The 23,922-nt window shown below is 37.8% G+C and overlaps 1 protein-coding gene across 4 annotated transcripts in view; it reads left to right on the forward strand.

The window, feature by feature from the left end:
- The window catches only part of SMG1 (SMG1 nonsense mediated mRNA decay associated PI3K related kinase), a 97,666-nt gene that overhangs the window by 38,955 nt on the left and 34,789 nt on the right, over nucleotides 1-23,922 (forward strand). For all 4 annotated transcript variants that reach the window (XM_033839563.2, XM_033839564.2, XM_033839561.2 and 1 more), the window contains 22 exons: nucleotides 1,266-1,367; nucleotides 1,980-2,249; nucleotides 3,773-3,903; nucleotides 4,419-4,580; nucleotides 5,018-5,136; nucleotides 5,605-5,692; nucleotides 5,783-5,884; nucleotides 6,273-6,413; nucleotides 7,007-7,206; nucleotides 7,604-7,800; nucleotides 7,969-8,130; nucleotides 9,596-9,750; nucleotides 11,467-11,609; nucleotides 11,760-11,961; nucleotides 14,788-14,897; nucleotides 15,564-15,711; nucleotides 16,097-16,256; nucleotides 17,046-17,166; nucleotides 20,330-20,578; nucleotides 20,908-21,192; nucleotides 22,342-22,486; nucleotides 22,951-23,089. In XM_033839563.2, coding sequence (XP_033695454.1) covers nucleotides 1,266-1,367; nucleotides 1,980-2,249; nucleotides 3,773-3,903; nucleotides 4,419-4,580; nucleotides 5,018-5,136; nucleotides 5,605-5,692; nucleotides 5,783-5,884; nucleotides 6,273-6,413; nucleotides 7,007-7,206; nucleotides 7,604-7,800; nucleotides 7,969-8,130; nucleotides 9,596-9,750; nucleotides 11,467-11,609; nucleotides 11,760-11,961; nucleotides 14,788-14,897; nucleotides 15,564-15,711; nucleotides 16,097-16,256; nucleotides 17,046-17,166; nucleotides 20,330-20,578; nucleotides 20,908-21,192; nucleotides 22,342-22,486; nucleotides 22,951-23,089 — 3,531 coding nt within the window. The remainder of the gene's footprint in view (nucleotides 1-1,265; nucleotides 1,368-1,979; nucleotides 2,250-3,772; nucleotides 3,904-4,418; nucleotides 4,581-5,017; nucleotides 5,137-5,604; nucleotides 5,693-5,782; nucleotides 5,885-6,272; nucleotides 6,414-7,006; nucleotides 7,207-7,603; nucleotides 7,801-7,968; nucleotides 8,131-9,595; nucleotides 9,751-11,466; nucleotides 11,610-11,759; nucleotides 11,962-14,787; nucleotides 14,898-15,563; nucleotides 15,712-16,096; nucleotides 16,257-17,045; nucleotides 17,167-20,329; nucleotides 20,579-20,907; nucleotides 21,193-22,341; nucleotides 22,487-22,950; nucleotides 23,090-23,922) is intronic.

Here is a 23,922-nt window from a genome sequence, read left to right on the forward strand (position 1 = left end):
AGACCCTGTTGTTTTGTTTCTGAAACATGAAAACTTCTTTGATAGTTTTTATTATTTTCTTAATCATAAATATCCCCCCTCTCTCCGCCTTTTATTATGGACCTTTTGAAGTATATTAAAAAAAAGTAGAGTAGTATAATGAATCTCTGCATACTTAATACTCAGTTTCTATAATTAGAAGCACATGGCCCATCTGGTTTCATCTAGGCCTCCTACGCTCTGCCTCCTCCTTGCCATCCCTGCATCCCCAACTGGATTATTTCAAAGCAAATTCTAGATGACATTCTGCTAAACATTTCTGCCATAGTTACACTTCCCTTTGCCAATGTGAAAAAAAACCCATGTTTAAGTGTAAATACATGTATACTATTTCGGTATCTAAACGTTTTAATGTCACAATGTTAAGGCCTAAACATATAGCTTAGATATATTACTTTTTTCTTTAATAGATTAATTTTCAGAGCAGTTTTTAGGTTTACAGAAAAATTAAGCAGAATGTACAAAGTTCCCATATAACCTGTTCCCCCAGTAGTTTCCTCTGTTACTAATATCTTTAGTTTTAGTGTGGTACTTTTATTACAACTGATGAGCCAAATTGAGACATCATTATTAATTAAAGTCCATAGTTGACTTTAGGGTTCACTCTCTGTATTGCACATTCTGTGGGTTTGACAAATGTATAATGCCATGTATTCACCATTACAGTATCATGCAGAAGGGTTTCAGTGCCCTAAAAATCCCTTGTGTTCCACCTATTCTCTCCCCTCTTCTGGCTGGCAACCACTGATCTTTTTACTGTCTCTATAGTTTTTGTTTGTTTGTTTGTTTGGTTTAATTTATTTATTTTTGGCTGCACTGGGTCTTCGTTGCTGTGTGCGGGCTTCTCATTGTGGTGGCTTGTCTTGTTGTGGAGCATGGACTCTAGGCACGCGGGCTTCAGTAGTTGTGGCACGTGGGCTCAATAGTTGTGACTCGTGGGCTCTAGAGTGCAGGCTCAGTAGTTGTGGCGCACGGGCTTAGTTGCTCGGCGGCATCTTCCCGGACCAGGGCTCGAACCCACGTCCCCTGCACTGGCAGGTGGATTCTTAACCACTGCGCCACCAGGGAAGCCCCTATAGTTTTGCCTTTTCCAGAGTGTCATATAGTTAGAATCATACAGTATGCAGCCTTTTCATATTGTTTTTTTTTCCCTTAGAAATATGCATTTAAGATTCCTCCATGTTCTTTTGTGAATTGATAGCTCATTTCGTATTTTATTCTTTTAGATTGTTGAACAGATAAATACAAAACTGCCATCATCATTTGTAGAAAAACTATTTATACCATCATCTAAACTACTATTTTTGCGTTATCATAAAGAAAAAGAGGTAAGTGATTCATTGATCAGACTTGATAAACTTAGGTCATTGAAGGGTTTGACTCCTGTTCCTTAGTAGGCTACATAAATGAAATCGAAATGATAAATATTTGATTTAGAATATAGAAATTATAATGATTCACTTAATATTTGATTTTCATACTGTATACTTTGATCAGTGATATGCAGGTAGTTTTTTCAGATTTTATTAAATTTGTTTTATTAAAATGTGATGTGTATGTTGTAAATAATACTTCATTGTTAGCTTCTTAACCGACTCCCAGTCAAAGCCACTATAGACTTTCTAAGTAGATGTAGGAAAACTTATCTTAATAAAATGGTGTTTGTATGTGTTTTGATACTGGCTTGAAAAAAAAAAAGGACTTTTAAGAAATTTCACATTGTCATTTTTAATTTAGAGGACCCTTTTTTAAATAAAGCTTTATAGATTTTAAAATGCTTACTGATACTATGTAGGTTTCCTAAATTGCTTTTTTAAAAATTAAGGTCTTTGGTGTTTTGGACAGTAAATTTATCAGTCTTAAACTGATGTGCATCACCATTATGCAGATAGTAATACACTTTCCATTTAATTATCACTTTCCTGAATTCTTATTTTAAGGTTGTTGCTGTAGCCCATGCTGTTTATCAAGCAGTGCTCAGCCTGAAGAATATTCCTGTTCTGGAGACTGCCTATAAATTAATTTTGGGAGAAATGACTTGTGCCCTAAACAACCTGTTGCATAGTCTACAACTTCCTGATGCCTGTTCCGAAATAAAACATGAGGCTTTTAAGAATCATGTATTCAATGTAGACAATGCAAAATTTGTAGTTATATTTGACCTCAGTGCTCTGACTACAATTGGAAATGCTAAAAACTCACTGATTGGGGTGAGTATTTACTTGTAATGTCTTTGTTTTATCCCATTTCAGCCTCTTCTTATTGCATGTTTACATATTTCATTTACCTATCAAGGCAGTGTGTCTACAGAATCACATAGATCAAACGGCCATATTTTGGACATGCCTGGATAATTAAAATTGACAGGAATATTTTCTTGCCATTATGTTTAGCTCTTGCTTTCCTTGATAAGTTTTTTATATTTGTTCTATTTTTTACAAAATGCATTTTAATGCTTTCTCCTATTTACTCTAGCATGCTTTTAGAAAAATTGTCAACATTTTCCACAGGGCAAGTTTGTATAGTTCTTTTAATATGCAACCCCTTCTTCCCCTGGTACTCTTTTCCTTCTTCCCACTAGAGTTAGTGCTTCCATATGGTCCTTATTTTTTGACTAACTACTTTTCTCTAGGAACATTCATATATTCTTTTGGAAAAAGAATAAAGATTTCCTGTAAGAAATTTGAAGTGACCATGCTTTTCATTTATAATTATTGCTGTGGTTAGTATATTTCTCCCTCCTAGTGGACCTTGCAGGATTGAAAAACATGATTTATAATGAAAAGTAATGGGATATTATTAAGGGGATAATGTAGTCTAAGAGAGAAGGGAGGGAAGAGTCAAGATTTGATGTTTATATTTGCATGCTTTCCATATTGTTAGATCAGATTGCCCTGTGTCCCTCCATAGCTGCTCTTTCCCTCACTGCTAGGCTGCGGTAGACTCTTCCATTCTTTGCATTCTAAAATTTGGTTGTTGAGAAATTCACATTGTGCTCAGATTTGAGGTTTACATCCTGCACTCTGGAAACGAGAGGGAGTCGGGACCGGGCAGTCAGATGGAAAGGAGTATCTTAGCAATGGAAAGAAAGGGAAGGATGGAAAAGACTTAGAGTGGCAGCGTGTGCCTTTTTTCTCACTGGACAGGGCAACTTGCCATTTGAAGTACATGGAAAACTGAGGAAATACGATCTACTACACTGAAGGGTGCAAGGGCTTTGTTTAGACGAAGGATCAGCAAATTACAGTCCATGGACCAAATCTAGCCCACTACGTGTTTTTTTTTTCTTTCTTTTTTTAAAAAAATATTGAGATATAATTCACATACATTATAATACTCATTTAAAGTATGCAATTCAGTGACTTTTAGTATACTCACAGAATTGTGCAACCATCACCAAGCATCACCTCTTTTTGTAAAGAATTTTTATTGGAACATAGCCACTTTTATTCCTGTTTTTTTGTCTGTAACTTTTCTCTCTGCAGTGGCAGAGTTGAGGAGTTGGACATTGTACCAGAAGTGTCATGTGGCCTGCAAAGGCTGAGCTATTTACTCTCATCTTCACAAGAAGTATTTGTTGATCCCAGGTTTAGTGTACTAGCTTGTTTCCAAATTTAAATCTGTCAATTTTAATTTTTAAAAATGTGTAGACATATTTTGAAGGATAAACTTTTTGTATGCTCTTGTATGTCTTGGAGGAGCCATACGTTTACTTTCTTTTGTATGTCATCAGATGTGGGCGCTGTCTCCAACTGTCTTTGCACTCCTTAGTAAGAATCTGATGATCGTGCATGGCGACCTGGCTGTTCACTTCCCTGCCATTCAGTACGCAGTGCTCTACACATTGTATTCTCATTGTACCAGGTAATGTATTTACATATACTTCTTAAGAAAAAAAAATTTTTTTTAAAAGGGAACATGGGTCCTTTAGAGTATACATTTATTTTATAATTTATTTTATTTTATAAATTTATTTATTTTCGGCTGTGTTGGGTCTTCATTGCTGTGTGCGGGCTTTCTCTAGTGGCGAGCGGGAGCCATTCTTCGTTGTGAGTGGGCTTCTCATTGCGGTGGCTTCTCTTGTTGTGGAGCACGGGCTTCAGAAGTTGTGGCACTCGGGCTCAGTAGTTGTGGCTCGCAGGCTCTAGAGCGCAGGCTCAGTAGTTGTGGCGTAAGGGCTTAGTTGCTCTGTGGCATGTGGGATCTTCCCCGACCAGGGATTGAACCATGTCCCCTGCATTGGCAGGCGGATTCTTAACCACTGCGCCACCAAGGAAGTCCCTAGAGTACATTTTTTAAAATGTGTATTGACTTAACTTTGGAATTGCCTTTTTTTTAAAAATGAGAGATGAAAAGATGATCCAAATTTTGTCTTCCAGGCATGACCACTTTATATCTAGTAGTCTTAGTTCCTCGTCCCCATCCTTGTTTGATGGAGCGGTGATTAGTACTGTAACTACAGCTACAAAAAAACATTTCTCAATTATATTAAATCTCCTGGGAATATTGCTTAAGAAAGATAATCTTAACCAGGACACAAGGTAACTAATACTTATAATATTGTTTCTAACTTTTGTTAATTTGGCTTCATAATTTGAGAAAAAGAAATGACTGTCATTTGAATGGGTAGAGCAACTTCTTCATTATGAAACACTTTAAATTTTTGTTTTATTATTTAATCTAGAATTTCTTGTTCTTTCCTGAAAGAATTACATGAAACCTCGCCCTCCTGCAATATTTTATAGATGAATGTATTTATAGAGATTTAAAAATATTTTTTGCTACAATTTATGCTAGTTTGGGGAGATTTTCTTAAAAGACAGTTTTGGCAAAGGAATTTCTCTAGTTTTAATATTTGTTTCTTATCGCTTGAGGTATTTAAAAGACCAAAAGAAAACTGATGTAAAAAGAATAGGTTTTTCAAGGTGTTTTTCTATTTTTTTTTAATGTGAAATCAACTGTATATTTTGTGTTTCAGGAAACTATTAATGACCTGGGCTTTGGAAGTGGCTGTTTTAATGAGGAAGTCTGAAACATACGCACCTTTATTCTCTCTTCCATCTTTCCATAAATTTTGCAAAGGCCTTTTAGCCAACAGTAAGAATCTGAGATTATTTAATTTTGTTAATCAGTGCTTAAAAGAGATCTTTGTTAATGGCAGAAAGATAGTCACTTGAGTGCTTTTCATGACTGGAGATGTATCATCCCCATTTTAATGACAAGTGCATAATCTGTCTTAATTTTTTTGCCATTCTTAATATGTGGAAAACAAGTTGTTTTTAAGTGATTGTCACATTTTTAAGCTTATGTGATTGTTTATACATTCCATGTACTTTTAAAGTTTCCTTCAGAGAAAGATTTGGGTTAAGACTAGTCACCCTGAGTGGGTTTTGTTGAGAGTATCATTTTCCCAAATGTTACTGCCAGTGATGGTTCCAGGCAGGAGCAGCCCCTCATCCATAGTAGGCACTCATGGTTTATTGAAATGAATGGATTCAGAAAATTATGACATAGTGGCATATAATTTCTTCTGGCAAGCTGAAAGTGTCTTTAAATTTTTAATAGCTCTTGTCGAAGATGTGAATATCTGTCTACAAGCATGCAGCAGTCTACATGCTTTGTCCTCTTCATTACCAGACGATCTTTTACAGAGGTATGGATTAAAGATCCAATATTTTGACCCTGGCCCTTTTGATCCTTGGAAATATTCCACACTTCTATTATCTATTTCATTTTTTTGTAGGTGTGTTGATGTTTGCCGTGTTCAACTAGTCCATAGTGGAACTCGTATTCGACAAGCATTTGGAAAGCTATTGAAGTCAATTCCTTTAGATGTTGTCTTGAGGTATGTTGGTGCAAAGACATCCCACAATGTTTAGTTCAGGAAAAGACAAGTTGCCTGTTAGTGAATTAATATCACATCTTGTATGGCACTTCTCAGTGACTGAAGAGAGGATAATTGCTACAGAATAATACTTATAATGTCAAAATATTTTTCTCAGTAGTTATTATTCGTAAATTGTATTCTTTTATAGTTTTAAATTAGGTCAATATTGGTGCTTTAAGAACCTTAAATTTCAAAGTTGTAACATTTCTGTATGTATTTTTTAAGTCTTAATTTTATCAGTTTTTACTTTCAAATTTAGTTGGCAGGGAAATGATTCATTTCCAGTATGAACTAACTTTTTAACGAAAACATTTTGCATAACAATGACTTTATTTTCTGTCTACAGCAATAACAACCACACAGAAATTCAAGAAATTTCTTTAGCATTAAGAAGTCACATGAGTAAAGCGCCAAGTAACACATTCCACCCACAAGATTTCTCTGATGTTATTAGTTTTATTTTGTATGGGAACTCTCATAGAACAGGGTAAGATTATTTCTTTGACTCTTTCATCTGGGAAAAGTAATTTAAATATACATGAATGTCTTAACCCTGTGCCCAGTTTTGAGGAGAAAATATGTCAGGGGTGGCAGAGTAGAAAGTAATATTCTTCTCAAATGGGTTGTTTTAAGTTTTCAGTAGTAGGAGGAATTGCTTTGAAGATGGCATCTGAAGAAATAAAAATGGGCTTTGCAACTGACAGTGATGGTGAAATGTAGTTGACAATTAACTGATCTGACCTAGTCCTCAGTGCTTTGCGGAGGGGCCTGGGGGCGTAGGCATTCTGGAGATTTTTAGTTGCAATGAATGTTTTATCCTGATAGCCAAATTGTCATGAGCCTTTTACCCTAATAATCTGTCTATACCATACCCCATCCTATTTCAGCTCTAAAAGACCTCTTTAAAATGAGAGGTGGGGACATAATGCTTCCCAATTTTACATGTTTGCCTTTTTCAAGTGGGGAAGATTGTAGTCCCCTACTCCCATTTCCCTTGCAGTTTGTTTTTTGTTTTTGTCTTTTTTTTTTTATTTTAACGAAGTTATCATTGTCTGTTAAATATGAAACTGCTTTTCCCAGGAAGGACAATTGGTTAGAAAGATTGTTCTATAGCTGCCAGAGACTGGATAAACGTGACCAATCAGCAATTCCCCGCAACCTGCTAAAGACAGATGCTGTCCTTTGGCAGTGGGCTGTTTGGGAAGCAGCACAGTTCACTGTCCTTTCTAAGTTGAGAACCCCACTGGGCAGAGCTCAGGATACCTTCCAGACAATTGAAGGTAATTAATTGACTCTGCATTGCTTCAAACTTTGTGATGTAAATACTTTCAAGCTTACATTAAGAAATAATGGATTTCTTATCTTGTTAAAGCAAAAATTTGAGAGTATACGATTTTTTTCTTTAGTACTTTATCAGTTAATCTTTTAGATATGTTTGTTAGAATAAACTTTTATTAAATAATCATGTTGTATGTGTTTTTGTTCACAAATTTAGGGGATTTGTGTGGAGAAGATTTTTTTTCCTCTAAAAATGAAAAGATCTTGTTGGGACTTTTGTTTTTAAATGATGAATATACAGAGGATACTTGATAAATGTGAATTTGTGAAATTATCTCTAAGAACTTCTAGAATCTTTGAAGATTCCTTTTAAATTTGGAATGCTGTTTTTGGTTTTAGGTATCATTAGAAGTCTTGCAGCTCACACATTAAACCCCGATCAAGATGTTAGTCAGTGGACAACTGCAGACAATGATGAAGGCCACAGTAGCAACCAGCTTAGACTTGTGCTTCTTCTGCAGTATCTGGAAAACCTGGAGAAGTTAATGTATAATGCATATGAGGGATGTGCCAATGCATTAACATCACCTCCCAAGGTTGGTTTCAGTGGGCTGAATGTTGCTTGGTCAGTTTCGTGGTCAAACCTGGCAGTGTGTGCATGCAGAGCTGAAATCGCAGTAGACCTATGTATATGCTTTATGTGTATTTGAGACATCTCTGCCTGTAATTTGAACCAGTCCTGAGCTCTTCTTTCTCGTCTAAAGGTCATTAGGACTTTTTTCTATACTAATCGCCAAACTTGTCAAGACTGGCTGACTCGGATCCGACTCTCCATCATGAGGGTTGGATTGTTGGCAGGACAGCCTGCTGTGACAGTGAGACATGGCTTCGACTTGCTTACAGAAATGAAGACAAATTCATCTCAGGTAAAGTGGTGTGTGTGTGGAGTTAATTAAATCTGTTAATTAGAAAAATTGGGGCTTAATTCCTTTGCTATGATCTAATCTATGGATGAAAGAAGTTAAAGTTTCTATTCATTTTTTTAAAATATAAATTTATTTAGTTATTTATTATTTTTGGTTCTGTTGGATCTTCGTTTCTGTGCGAGGGCTTTCTCTAGTTGCGGCGAGCGGGGGCCACTCTCCATTGCAGTGCGCGGGCCTCTAACTGTTGCGGCCTCTCTTGCTGCGGAGCACATGCTCCAGATGGACAGGCTCAGTAGTTGTGGCTCATGGGTCCAGTTGCTCCGTGGCATGTGGGATCTTCCCAGACCAGGGCTCGAACCCGTGTCCCTTGCATTGGCAGGCCGATTCTCAACCACTGTGCCACCGGGGAAGCCCCCATTTTTTTTTAATGAACTTTAAAAAAAATATATTTATTCATTTATTTAATTTTTGGCTGCATTGGGTCTTCGCTGCTGTATGCAGGTCCTCTCTGCTGTATGCAGGTCCTCTGTAGTTGCTGAGAGCGGGGGCCACTCTTCGCTGTGGTGGCCTCTCCTGTTGCTGAGCATGGGCTCTAGGCACGTGGGCTTCAGTAGTTGTGGCTCGTGGGCTCCAGAGTGCAGGCTCAGCAGCTGTAGCATATGGGCTTAGCTGCTCCACAGCATGCAGGATCCTCCCGGACCAGGGCTTGAACCCGTGTACCCTGCGTTGGCAGGCGGATTCCCAACCACTGCGCCACCAGGGAAGCCCGGTTCTATTCATTTTTAAAGCTTTTGTTCCAGTATTTTTATACAAGCAGTAACTTCCAGGGTCACCTATTCATATTTTTTACTTAGAATGAAAATATTCATTACTTATGCTTAAGGGTTAGAACTTTAAAGGTAATTCTAAGAAATTTGTGTATAGAAGAAAGAATTTTTATAATAATATATAATTAAGTATAAGAGAGTAATAATTTTATTATAGATGTAAAAGTATAGTACTAATAATGTTATAATGTAGGGAAATGTGCTGGCTAGTAAGTAGGGTCACTAAATAAGTGGAATCCAAAAATTGCACATGTTTACTAGTTAAGGTAATGTCAGTAGGCAATATTCAAAGACATAAAATTAAGCATTCTTTAATTCATGGTTATTTAATTTTTGTTTTATATTTACCTCACGTGTTACTCCCAAAGATGCCACAGTTTAAATGTTTAAGTAAGTTTGTTTTGTAAAGACTGACGCGCATGTGCTATTAAGGTCCATCACCACCACCGCCCTTTGTATCTACATTATATGTAACATTTTAGGTAATTCCAATAATGCAGTTTCATTGTTGTAAAAATAATTGTTAAATAAATTTGACTTCAGGCTTTAGATTGTGATCGGTAGTTGTAAATTTAGTAGAGATTTGGATTTTGAAGGTATTGAGGTCTGTGATTGATTTTTCTGAATGCCACTCTCAGGGGAATGAATTGGAAGTAACTATCATGATGGTGGTAGAAGCACTGTGTGAACTTCATTGTCCTGAAGCTATACAGGGAATTGCTGCCTGGTCATCTTCGGTCATTGGAAAAAATCTTCTCTGGATTAATTCAGTGGCCCAACAGGCTGAAGGGAGGTAAGTTGGAAGGAAGGAAATGGGTGATAGGATTTCTCTATGTTAAATTTTTTTGTATTACTGACTAACATTGTAATTAAATGTTAATTACACTTAATGTTGATTCTTAATTGATAACCTTTTATGTCAGAGTCTGATACAAATTGCCCTTTGTGGCCGGAGTTCTTGCTCATTAGCTCTGTGCACTAAATGTTCAAACTCATTGCTCTAGGTAAACTCATTCAGTGCCTCTATGTATGCTTATGTAAGTTTTACCAAATCTGGAAAATGTAGGGAAAATAAAAGAATGGCTCATAATTCCATCTCTTAGTGGTAACTGTTAGTTTTGGTGTACATATATGCCTTCTTGCTAGTTCTTTTTTCTCTTATATATAGTTTTTTATCCTTTTCGCAGAATAGCAGTATTTCTGCTGGTCTCATGATTTTGCTTTTTCTACTCGGCAATATTTAAAAAAATATTTTGCCGTGTTAAATATTCTACGATGTGATTTTTAACAACACATTTTATTTTCTTTTTTTTGGGAATGCACCATAATTTAACGTTCCTTATTGTTGGACAGCAAGGTTATTTGTGATGTTTTTACTAATCTTAATGCACCATGGTACTTAGTTCTTTGCTTTTGTTTGTGATTATTTTCTTTGAATGCATTCCTACAAGTTGATTTACTAGAAGAAAGGCTATAGACCATAAGGCATATGATATAAACTATTGCTAATTTACCCTACATAAAAGATGGTTCCAATTTGTATCTCTAACAGTAGAGTAACACCTCTTCCCTGCACGTTTGTGAATACAGAGGGCTACTGAGAAACAAGAACCCTGCCACCATATTAGTGAAAATGTTTAATTTACATTTCTTTATTAATAATAGAACTTTCCCCATATGTTATTGACCATTTGTGATTTTTAAAAACATAGACTATGTCTTTGTGGCCTCTCGGTTTTTTGTTATTGATCTGTGAGATTTTATTATACACCAAGATTATTGATGCTAACTTCTTGATTGGTAATTTGTTTTTAATGTTCATGTTTTTTAAAAAATAAATTTATTTATTTATTTTTATTTTTGGCTGTGTTGGGTCTTTGTTGCTGTGTGGGGGCTTTTTCTAGTTGCGGTGAGCAGGGGTTACTCTTCGCTGCAGTGCGCGGGCTTCTCATTGCAGTGGCTTCTCTTGTTGCGGAGTATGGGCTCTAGGTGTGCGGGCTTCAGTAGTTGTGGCACGCAGGCTCAGTAGTTGTGGCTCACGGGCTCTAGAGCACAGGTTTAGTTGCTCCACGGCATGTGGGATCTTCCCCGACCAGGGCTCCAACCTGTGTCCCCTGCATTGGCAGGCAGATTCTTAACCACTGTGCCACCAGGGAAGTCCCTTTTTTTTTTCGGATGCCCAGAAGTTTCAGATTATGATGTCATTAGATCTGTTAACTTTATGTATTTTTTTTCTTGTGTTTGTTTTTCTATTTAGTCTTTGCACACATTGAGATTAAATACTGATATATTCCGTTAGTTATTTTATACTGTCTCTTAAACATTTAACGATTTTTGAACTTATTTTCATTTTTTGTGAGGAAGAGATCTAATTTTGTGCCTGCTCAACCCCACACAGAATAATCAACTCATCGTCTCAGCTCAATTGATTAACTCATTCTTTCCAGTTTTTTTAGAAATGAAGTATGTGGATAATTAAAAAATAAGACTGTTTGAACTTGTGTTGAAGGTTTGAAAAGGCCTCTGTGGAGTACCAGGAGCACCTGTGTGCCATGACAGGTGTTGATTGCTGCATCTCCAGCTTCGACAAATCTGTTCTCACATTGGCTAATGCTGGGCGTAACAGTGCCAGCCCCAAACATTCTTTGAATGGTGAGCATTCAGGGTTTAAATAAAAAGTTGTAGTCAAATAGTTTGTGCTCATGATCTTACTGTATATTTTTAGATTTCTTTGCTCTTTGAAATATTTATAACCGCTTTGGGTCTCTCTCTCTCTCTATTTTATGAAATACTTTCACTCAGGTGAATCCAGAAAAACTGTGCTGTCCAAACCAACTGACTCTTCTCCTGAGGTTATAAATTATTTGGGAAATAAAGCATGTGAGTGCTACATTTCAATTGCTGATTGGACTGCTGTACAGGAATGGCAGAATGCTATCCATGACTTGAAAAAGAGTACCAGCAGTACTTCTCTCAACCTAAAAGCTGATTTCAACTACATAAAGTAAGGATTTCTTACCCCATTAAACAAATTTTCAGTAAATTTAAAGTCTTCTTTTATGGCAGAAAAATATTAAAATTGTCCATATTTACTATGGCAAGATGGTTATAGTTCTAATAATACTGCCATTCTAAAAATGACTACAATGAAAAACCGACATTAGAGGTGAGGTGGGTATTCATGCAACGGGAAGACAGATTTCTATGTTGAAACAGTCATTTGGTATTGATTCTCAGAGCCTGTTCTAAAATCATGATGAATATAAAGAGAAATTTGCCACTGCTTTAGAAAGGATAATGTTTGATGGCTTTGTTTCTAAACTAGGTGTGAATATATCAAAAACATTTATTATAAAGAGGTCAGAGTTCATGACATTTGTAAATTAAACTCCCTTTTTTGTTTTTCCCTTATTCCTCTCTGCATTTATTAATCTCTTAATTTGAAATTTGAGTACAGGCTGTGTCCCAGACACTTCGCTGGGATGATAAGGGTCATTAGCTGTCCTCACCATCAAGGAGCTCAGCTTGTAGTGAGTAAATGAATTAATGGGTAGTTTCTGCATTGAGCACGTACTGAGTGCCAGCCACTGGGGTGTAGCACTGTGTACGACAGACACAAATTCTAACCCTTGAGGAGCTGACCTTCTAGTGAGGAGGAGACACACAGACTAGGTTGGGGAATGCCATCAGGACGTCATTTGAGCACAGACTTGAAACAGACCTGATGCAAGGATGATAGGCTTGGAGTGTTCTGGAAATGCCTGGGAAGCCACTGTGGTTGGAGCAGAGTGAATAATAGGAGATAAGGGTAGAGAAGTAGGCGGGAACTCTGAAAAAGACTTTGACTCCCAATAAGGTAGGAAATCTTAGGTGGGATTTGAGTAAGAGAGGCATAGCATGATCTGACTTACTGGCCCACTCTGCTGGGTTGTCAGGAGACTGGAGGTAAAGGGCCAGCGTGGATGCATGTAGACCATTGATCTGTGGGGCAAAGGTAGAGGGAGGAAAACAGATGCTATTAATTGAAGTAGGAACACACAGAGAACAATGAAGTATGTTTAAAGTATGTGAAATATGCAGACAAGATTGTTTTAGTAAGCAGTTAAGAATTGGATTTGGAACTAAGGTGAAAACCCTGAGCTTGAGAGAGATTTGGGGAATCATTAGTATATAGGTGATACTTACAGGTCCTCTTTCTTTTTCATTCTTTATACTCCAGAGCCTTCATAAACCACCAAACCACAGATAATGCTCTGGAGAAGAGTGAGTGAAAAAGAAAGAGGGCCATGGTTAGAGTCCTTTTGAGCATCTTTGTTAAGGGATGGGAGAAGAAGCTGCTGAAGAAAACACAAGGACATTGAGGAAGGCAATGTTAGAGATGCAGAAGAACCAGACAGGAATAGTCATCCTTGTCGGGCGCTTCATAGACTTTGAGCAAGAAGAGCTTTGTAGAGAGAGAAGGAGAAGCAGCCAGGTTGAATACTGTGGAGTGGTGGAGAAACTTGAAAATGAAGTTTTAGTTAGGTTAATTGGGTAATGAAGTCAAGGAAAGAATGCTGTGGCTGGAACAGAGCACTGTGTGTTTATTATAAATATTGGAGAGATTAAATGTTCTTTTAAGCCTTGGGGAAGGAGCCATAAGAAGACAGGTTGAAGAAGCAGGGTAAAGAAGAGTGATTGAAGGATTAACTGGACTCCGCCTTTCCTGTGCCTCAAGGAAAGCAGTTAAAGTTGGATATATACAGTTTGGGGAGTGCATGTGGATTGGGGGGTAAAGGTAGAGAAAATGAAAACAGTCTGTGTTTGTTTTTTTCCTGAGGTGTCAGTCATTAGCTGAAAGTGCAAGGGCATAGTGGGGACACAGCAGACCTGCCTTTTCTGTGGTGGCAGAAATGATAAGTGTGTTGGTCACCACACCGAGACAGTTCATCAGTGCCAAGTGATTATGGCTCACCTGAGAAGCTGGTGGTTGCATTGATCCAAGCTTGGGGTTTATTAAGGTAGAAGCAGGTACAGTCAAGTGATGTACATTTCCAGTGCTATATTCAGTGCTGGAAATGTAAGGGAGGTGACATAGTGAGAGGGACGGGAAAAGATGAGAGATTAATGGAAAAGAGGGAAATTGAGAAACTGTAAATCATCATGTTGGTTGGAGAACAGCTGTAATAGGAATGGGAACAGAATGCAAGATCTGGAAGTAGCAGTGGGTTGCTAGGAGGGTAAGGCCCTCATCCTGGCATTGAAGCTACAGACTATCGGAAGGAGTTCCAGAGGTGTACCATTTTCAGGTAAGGTGAGGAGAAGGGAAGGAAAAATTCTTTGAAAGAAGAGAAACAGCTTCCAGGAAGCAGTGGAAAAGGGAGAGGAGGAGGGAGGCCAGCAATGAAAGAAGGCAGGAGTAGGATATCAGATTGAGATTAATAGAATAGGAGACCTACTGGGGCTTGCGCTTTAGGTGAGCAGTGAGGCCATGCAGGGAATTTAGTGGTAGCTTGGGGAGAACTAGATGTTGAAGTTGCCCTGCAGAGCTCTACTGTTAGTGTTTTGGTCGGGCCCCCAAGGATAACAGACTGCAAAAAGAGGAAGGAAACATGGAGGGTTGAGTATGCTAAACTGAATGTCTGTAGCTATGACTTTCCAGTTTGCCACTCTAATTAAGATGGTAGTCACATCTTCAAAGTAAAAATAAAATGGTGGCCTACGTGGAAGGAACTTTCATCAAAGGAATTCTGTATAACTGCTTTCTTTTTCTAGAATTTGTTCTGTATTTTTGAATGGTTCCACAGGCTGGATAGAGTGTAAAACGAGCTAACCAATATTTTAATTACAGATCACTAAGCAGTTTTGAATCTGGAGAGTTTGTTGAATGTACTGAGCAATTAGAATTGTTACCAGGAGAAAATATCAATCTACTTGCTGGAGGATCAAAAGAAAAAATAGGTATTTGAGATAATTTTAAAATTAAGTATTTTAATGAACAAGTTGTTTAAAATGTTTGACAGTATATTTTAGTGGAAAATCTGGAAGTTTTTCTGTACATTTTTTGGGGCAGAGTGAAGCAAAAAATTAGGGCTGTTCCCTTTACCTTTGATTTAGCAAATAAAAAATAGTTTAATTCAAATTAAGCAAACTAAGAAAGGCTACTGTAACACTTAGAGATTTATCTAGCCATTTTCTTTGAAAAAGTGCAAGTTGTGTTTAAATATTTTTCTTGCTTGACATCTTGATGTGGTTCATTAATTAAGTTCTTTGTCACAACTGGAGCATTTTGTAAAATGTAATACTGAAGTTAGTATTATGAATATTTTGTGTGTTAACGTTGACTTGCTAAATTCAGTGTTTGCCCCTTTAAGTGGTAGGTTGACTTACTGATTTTTGAGTCTTTGAACTCATTTTGAGAGGTCTGAGGTATTATTTTATGTGAAGTATTTTTATATAGCTACCAGAAATGCTTAATCATAGTATCTGAACTTAATATGAAACTGCCTGAACTTAAATATGAACTTAAACATGAAAGGAGGTATTCATTGGTGATTGTTTTTTAATACTGTCAAGGTATCTTGTTAAAAGCGAATTAACTTAGTGGAACTTATTCAATTTCTGTAGATATGAAAAAACTGCTTCCTAACATGTTAAGTCCAGATCCAAGGGAACTTCAGAAGTCCATTGAAGTTCAGTTGTTGAGAAGTTCTGTTTGTTTGGCAACTGCTTTAAACCACATAGAACAAGACCAGAAGTGGCAGTCTATAACTGAGTAAGTGTCATCCTAAGGAGGTAAATATGCATTATGTGTACCTTATGGTAAATGTGTGTAGATTGGTGGGGGTGAGACAGTTACCAGATCACTGCAGCGCTAGTCATGATAGCTTCATTTTAGTTGTAGAAGTCGTATGATACGTGAATGTCACTTGCTAATATACAGAGGTTGAAACTAAGTAAAATTAAAAGTTTTATATCCCCAAAAGCTAATATTGATATCTTGACTTGCTTGTGTCATTTTACTTAAGAGCAGGCAGTTCCTTTTTCTTTCCCCACTTTGGATGCCAGTATAGTAGCATCTTATCACACTGCCTTATCCCTTTAGTGGTTGCAAGTTGGAAAATCTTATTTATTAATTAGCAGTAAATATTTTCTTTCAGAAACGTGGTGAAGTACTTGAAGCAAACCTGCCGCATAGCTATTGGGCCACTGAGACTTTCTACTTTAACGGTTTCACAGTCTCTGCCAGTTCTAAGTACCTTACAGCTGTATTGCTCTTCTGCTTTGGAGAACACAGTTTCTAGCAGACTTTCAACAGAGGTGTGTATATGTGTATTTTTAACCAGGATATCCTTCTGAACATTAATAGGCATTAGTGTGGAACAAAGGCTGTTTTTCACGTTTTAAAAATAGCATTTGTAGCATTTTTTGGACAAGCTAGTAAGTAAATCCAGAAATCTAAAATTCCATTTTCAGGCAAATTTTTATTGGAGAAGTATGTGAGGAAGATGGAACCTAAGATGTATAATCTCAAGGATGGCTGGTTGCTTAGGGTTTTTTCTCCCTCCCTCCCTCCCTCCCTCCCTCCCTTCCTTCCTTCTTTCCTTCCTTCCTCCCTCCCTCCCTCCCTCCCTTTTTTTGGAAGAGGAGTTGGTTACGTAAATGTATACCAGATTATATAAATTTCAGATTTGACTGAAAAGAAGAGACTGTGCCTCTTCCTTCCAAATAGGGTAAAGTTTAACCGAAGATGGGCCCTTCCCAAGGGAAATAATCTTTAAGAATCTGTTTATGAAGCAGTAGTTTTATGTTTTTCTGTAACTTAGCTTCTGCTTTATAGTAAACGAGCTGTTTATTTTTTTATCAAAATGTGACTGCTTTATTGATAAGTACAATGATAAATTGGACTTAATATTCTGAAAAAAGTTTTTTCTTTTGGCAAAACATAGGTTTTTCTCTTTAGCGTGTTGTTTTCTCTTGTAATTAGAAGATACAGTGAAGAAAGGGGAGCGTTTAATAGATAAATCTGGAGTAGATCTGAAGTAGCTGACCTGTGGGGTCATATAAGGAGCCTGTTTACATTAAGCAGTTTTGGTTTTTCTCTGGCAGGACTGTCTTATCCCACTCTTCAGTGAAGCTTTGCGTTCATGTAAACAGCATGATGTCAGGCCGTGGATGCAGGCATTAAGATATACCATGTACCAGAGTCATTTGTTGGAGAAAATAAAAGGTAATTAGCTTTTTTTAAAAAATGGCTTTGTTGAGATATAATTACACATTTTGAGTGTATAGTTCATGATTTTTGACATTTCTTCACCTGTGTAGCCACCAATTCAGTCAAGATACAGCATACTTATCTCACCCCCAAAGGTTTCCTTATGCTTCTTGCCAGTCATTTCTCCCATCTGTCCTGTCTTGGGCAACTGCTGATTTGCTTCCAATCACTATAGATTAGACTCATCTTTACTAAAGTTTTTTTTATAAATGGTACAGTATGCTCTGTGTCTAGCTTCTCTTGCTCAGCATTTTATTTTCTAAGGTTCCCTGTGTTCCACGTGTCAGTAGCGCCATCCTTCCTATGGTTGAGTAGTATCCATTGTATGAATATACATCGTATGAATATACATCGTATGAATATACCACAATTTGTTTATCTGTTGATCCTTTGATGGATATTTGAATTGTTTTCAAATTTGGGCTATTATGTCTAAAGCTGCTGTGAAATTCATGTACAGGTCTTTGGGTGGATATATATTTGCCTTTCTCTTAAGTAAATGCCTAGGATTGGAATTGTTGGGTCATATGGTTTAACTTTTGAAATAGTTCGGCAGTTTCTTATAAAGTGATTGTACATTTTACACTCCTTCTGACATCTACATACTTGCTATAGTGGTTCTTTAATTTTAGTCACTGGAGTGAATATAATAGTATCTCATTGTGGTTTTATTTGTGTTTTCCTGATGATTAATGATATTGAGCATCTTTTCATTTGAATAGTGGCCATTGTATATCTTATAAGTGTTCAACTCCTAGCCATTTTTAATGAAGGCATAAGACTTAAATATTCTGGATTCAAATTCTTTGTCAGATACAATGTACCGTGAATGTTTTAAATGCTTCAATTGAATAGTTAGAGAATTAGTATTTGTATCAATATTCATAGGTCTCATATTTAAGAAAGAAATGTCATATTAAAGGGATATTAGCAATTTCCTTTTCGCTCTAATACAGAAAAGTTGCCAGAATTCTGTAGAATTAGTCAAAAATCTGGTCGCTAGGGTTACCGAGTAAATTTGAGTTTTAAATTTTAAGTAAGCCAATGCTGGGGTATGCAGGGTGATTACTGGCAACTGTGACTCACTTGGACCCTCAGTGCCAGATAGACCTGGGTTTGGATCTTTAGCCCAACACTTGCAAATCGAGGGACCTTAGGGCAAGTCATTAAACTTCTGAGTCGCTTTGCTTTTCAGTTATGGGGGTTGCCCCACTCATGAGATTCTTGTAAGGATTATAGGAAATGAGACAAGGTATATAAAAGCCCTAGCACAGAGCATGGCATATAATAGGAATACAAATATCATCTCCTTTCCCATCCTTCCCATATTGAATAAGTTTTAGAACTGAGAAGAAAAAGTCAGTAACCCAGTAGTTACATTTGGAGACAGAACCTCACTCCTCCTTACTTTTCTTTCTTTATTCAGCAAGTGTTTATCAAAATATGTGCTTTGTGCCAGGTACTGCGCTGTAAGTTGGGATGTAATGGTGAACAAGACAAGCCTTTTTTCTGCATTCCTAGGACCAAAGAGATTCTGGAGTCTAGCAGGGAAAATTGTCATCAAGCAAGGAGCAGCAATATAGTGTGCTAAATGGAAGTGCACATGCATGGTGCTTAAAAGAGCACAACAAGGGCACCGATTTAATCCTAGGAATCAGAAAAGGACTCGGGGAGGAAGTAATATTTAAGCTGAGACCAAGGGGCGGGTAGAGATGAGAAAGAAGGCAGACTGGTGTAGTTAGAGAAAATATCATGTGTGAAGTCCAGCAGCAGTAGTAAAAGATTCTTAGATGACTCAATTCTCAATTCTCGCCTAAGGGAGCATGGGAAGAGATGAAGCTGGATGAGATTGAGATTAGAATGCAGTGTAAGCATCAGTGCCTCATAAGCCAAATTTCAGAGTTGGGGCTTTATCGGAAGGACAGTGGGAAGGCCTGAAAGGGAAGTTAAGTGATCAGATTTACCTTTGTGTAAGATCAGTTCAGTTGCAGATTGGAGAATGAATTAGAAGAGGCTAAGGCTGGGGGCAGAGGGACCAGTTAGGCTGAAGTCCCTGCTAAAGGTAACCAAGGTAGTAGCAGTAGGGACAGAAAAAAGCAGATGTGATATGAGGATTGAAAGTAAAGGCTAAGATGACTGCCAGGCACCTGCTTAGGTAGCCAAGTTGATCATGTGCCTTTACCTGAGAAAGAGAAAACAGAGAAGGAAGTAGCTTTGGAGGGTGGTGGAAAACGGATTCCATGTAACACAGGTTAAAGTGCCTTTGAAATACCTGAGTATAGGTGACTGGTAGGCAGGTGGGACTCAGATGTCAGGTCTGGGCTAGAGATGAAGATTCAAGAGTCATCAGCATTTGTATGGTAATGGAAGCCACAGGAGCAGATGATATTGTCCAGGGAGAGTATGCAGAGTAGAGTAGAGAGCCTAGAACTGACCCCGAGGAACACCAATTATAATGGATGGGTAGTGGATGAGAAGGAGACTGAGAAAGATTCTTCAGAAAGGTAGGAGTAAACCAGGAGAGAATGGCATGGTAGAAGGGCAGAGGGTACTTACTCAAGAAGAGGGGATGGTCTAGCCTTACCCTCATTCCTCACCCTTGGCTTAGGCTCTTTATACTAAAACGATTCAGAAGCTAAAAAGTTAAATTTCTTTTTTTTTTTTTGCGGTGCGCGGGCCTCTTACTGCTGTGGCCTCTCCCGTTGTGGAGCACAGGCTCCGGACGCGCAGGCTCAGCGGCCATGGCCCACGGGCCCAGCCGCTCCGCGGTATGCGGGATCCTCCCGGACCAGGGCATGAACCCGTGTCCCCTGCATCGGCAGGCGGACTCTCAACCACTGCGCCACCAGGGAAGCCCAAAAGTTAAATTTCTTGTACTGAACGATTTTTACTTTTGTCTACTCTGTTGTATACATTTATTTTAACAAACATTTATTGTTTATTGTATGCCAAGCACTATGCTAGCTGTTAGGGATTTAAAGATGATGAAAAACGAATTATCTTTATTTAGGGAGGTAGTGGGGAAGGGAATAGTTGGGGAAGAAATTTTTTGGCCATGTTTCTCTGCAATCTGGGATTAGACCAGGCAAGGACTAATAAAACATTTTCTTCTCTCCAGAACAAACAATTCCAGTTAGAAGCCATCTCATGGAATTAGGTCTAACAGCAGCAAAATTTGCTAGAAAACGGGGGAATGTGTCACTTGCAACAAGACTGCTGGCACAGTGTAGTGAGGTTCAGCTGGGAAAGACCACCACTGCGCAGGATTTGGTCCAGCATTTTAAAAAACTATCAACTCAAGGTCAAATGGATGAAAAATGGGGGCCTGAACTTGACATTGAAAAAACCAAATTGCTATATACAGCAGGTTAGTAAAATGAATTATGATTAATATGCGACTATAATAAAAATCATGTGTGTGAATGTTACTGTGTATGGTGTAAGGCAATAATAGAAAAGTTGATTTTTTTCAACTGTTGCAGAAAATTTGGGTCCTGAAGAGTAAGTTATGTGTAATTGACTTACCTCTGCAATTTGGTGCTTTTAAAAGAGGTAATTTTGTTATTGTTTATTAAAGTAGGAAATGTTTCCAGAGATCATTGGTTATCACTGAATTTAAAATATTACTTTATCCTGAAAAAATGTCATTTGTTTGCTTCTAAGGCTTCTAAGGGCTGGTGTTTTGATTTTTTATAGGCCAGTCAACACACGCAATGGAGATGTTGAGTTCCTGTGCCATATCTTTCTGCAAGTCTGCCAAGGCTGAACATGCTGTTGCCAAGTCAATTCTGACATTGGCTAAATGGATCCAGGCAGAATGGAAGGAAATTTCAGGGCAGCTGAAACAGGTTTACAGAGCTCAGCAGCAGCAGAACTTGACAGGTCTTTCTACTTTATCTAAAAACATACTCACTCTAATTGAACTACCGTCTGTTAATACAATGGAAGAAGAGTATCCTCGGATCGAGAGCGAATCTACAGGTAGGATATGTTTGATTAGCTTTAAAATATTAATTTCAGAAGTTATTTCCCCCTATTTTAAAGTTTACAGTGTTAGGCAGGCTATAATTGGCCACAAAAACTGTCTCTGTGGAAATTTAGTATATTATATTGCCCAGAAGTGACTAAAGCACATTTCTTTAGCATCTGATGCCACTGTGGAAGTCACTGAACTCCGCCTCCAAGGCCATACTTCCCACCTCCCCAGTTCATGGTGCTTTTATGGACCTTGATGTTTTTCCTGGCAGTAAGGTCCTGCCTGTGATATCTAAAATTCTACCTCATGCTAGGAGGAACAACAAAGTTACAGAATAGTGGCCTCTGGTCCCGTTGACTGGTGGAGCACAGAAACTACAGAAAGGTTCAAGTTTCACATCCTGACACTAGTGCTAGTAACAGAAGGATACTCGACAAATAGGATAGTTAATTCATTCAGTGTTTGAGTGCCTGTTATGGTAGGCACCATTGTCCAGGTTTTACAGATTGGGAGATAACTAACCTTTTTGCTGAAACATGAGCATTTTGTTCATGTCGTTCATTTTGTTGTTGTGAAGCCTAGAATTGTAGTTACTTACATTGGTCTTACTAAGTAATTCTAATCTATGTACTGTAGCCATCTTTATTCACAAGGGATATGTCTTGTGATCATTATAAATCTTCATATTAGCAAGTGGCACTATAGCAGGAGATTTCTTCACTTCTAAACTGGAAATAAAGATATTTACCTCATGAATCTTTGATTGAATGAAATTGTATACTCATCACCTATCTGTCATTTTTGCCAGAATGTTTAAGCTGAATCTAATTGTGAGGAAATGGCCAGTCAGATTCAAAATACAAGACATTCTAGAACACATCTGACACCTGAACTGTTCGTAAAGTTCAGTATCATGAAAGACATTGATGTGTTTTACAGGGTGATAATTTAAGCTTACTTGGGAAGCTGAGTGATTCATTTCAACATATTAGCCTTTTAGAAAAGCATAATACAAATGTGTGCTTTATCAAATTATGTACCATATAACGTTATAGAACTTATTATTTGCAGATAGTAAAATCCTAAAATGTTAATGGGAATGCCATTAGAAATTTATGAATGTGACATTGTTATTTTTTTCTCCACTACGGCAGTACATATTGGAGTTGGAGAACCTGACTTCATTTTGGGACAGTTGTATCACCTATCTTCAGTACAGGCGCCTGAAGTAGCCAAATCTTGGGCAGCGTTGGCTAGTTGGGCTTACAGGTGGGGCAGAAAGGTGGTTGACAATGCTAGGTATGTATGTTGAAATGTGTAATTTATTTAATGCATTGTAAAATAGAGATTTTTTTTTTATAAATTTATTTTATTTATTTATTTATTTTTGGCTGCATTGGGTCTTCGTTGCTGCGCGTGGGCTTTCTCTGGTTGCGGTGAGCGGGCTTCTCATTGCAGTGGCTTCTCTTGTTGTGGAGCACGGGCTCTAGGCGTGGGCTTCAGTAATTGTGGCACATGGGCTTAGTAGTTGTGGCTCGTGGGCTCTAGAGTGCAGGCTCAGTAGTTGTGGCACACGGGCTTAGTTGCTCTGCGGCATGTGGGATCTTCCTGGACCAGGGATTGAACCCATGTCCGCTGCATTGGCAGGCGGATTCTTAACCACTGCGCCACCAGGGAAGCCCACAAACTAGAGATTTAAAATCTCTGCTGACATGGCAAAGTTTAGGTTGCTGAAATACTGATGATTTGTTTTATTTTTATAGTCAGGGAGAAGGTGTTCGTCTGCTGCCTAGAGAAAAATCTGAAGTTCAGAATCTGCTCCCAGACACTATAACCGAAGAAGAAAAAGAGAGAGTATATGGTATTCTTGGTCAGGCTGTTTGTCGGCCAGCGGGGATTCAGGCAAGGAAAACATGATACAGTGTTTGGGGGAAATAGTGTCAAGTTCACTGTTCTAAATCACATATACTTGATTAAATGTTTTGTTTCAAATGAAACTTTGATAAGATGAAAGTGAGTTAAAGTAGTTTTCTAATAAGAAGAATGTGATTTCTTGAGAAATCAAGTCATTTCCTTAGGGTCCTGTTAAAAAAGGCAAAGTTTGTTTTATGTAGATTTCTCTTTTAATTGCTCTTCTGATCAGAAATTCTTAATACTGGCTTGGAAGCTTTTAAAATATGCCAGTGTCTAAGCCCTTCTCCACATATTCTGGATGGAACGTTTGTGTATGTGTTGGGGATGGGAGGGTTTATTGAAGTTTTACTAGGTGATTCTAAATATACAGCCATAGCTGAAAACCAGCGGACTAGATGGTCTGTAGCATTTACTCCCGCCCCTCTCAAAGTTCTGTGAATTCTAGAATGTTATAACTATTAAGTATTTAGTTGTAGACTTTAGAAGTTTGCATTTTATTTGCTGAGATAAAACTGTGTTGACTTAGTTCTTGCTCTAGACTTCAGCATATATCAGTGTCTGTCAAAGCTGGTGTTAAGTACATGTGCAGTACTGTAGAGAGAGTAAGGTAATTCTCTGCAGGCAGAGTATTATGTTGTAACTCTGAAGCATTTAAATTCCCCAAATCAAAATCTTTGATCTTTGCTAAATGCTTATATCCTTCATCATTAGCTACGTTAGTGAGTATATCATAAAGAGAAGCATAGTAACATTGATTTAATATGTATAACACTAAATGTGGAGTATTTTGGTGTTTCATAAATGAGAAAATGCTTGCATGT

This window comes from Tursiops truncatus, chromosome 15 (assembly GCF_011762595.2).
Source record: "Tursiops truncatus isolate mTurTru1 chromosome 15, mTurTru1.mat.Y, whole genome shotgun sequence".
In the NCBI taxonomy this organism is placed as follows: Eukaryota; Metazoa; Chordata; class Mammalia; order Artiodactyla; family Delphinidae; genus Tursiops; species Tursiops truncatus.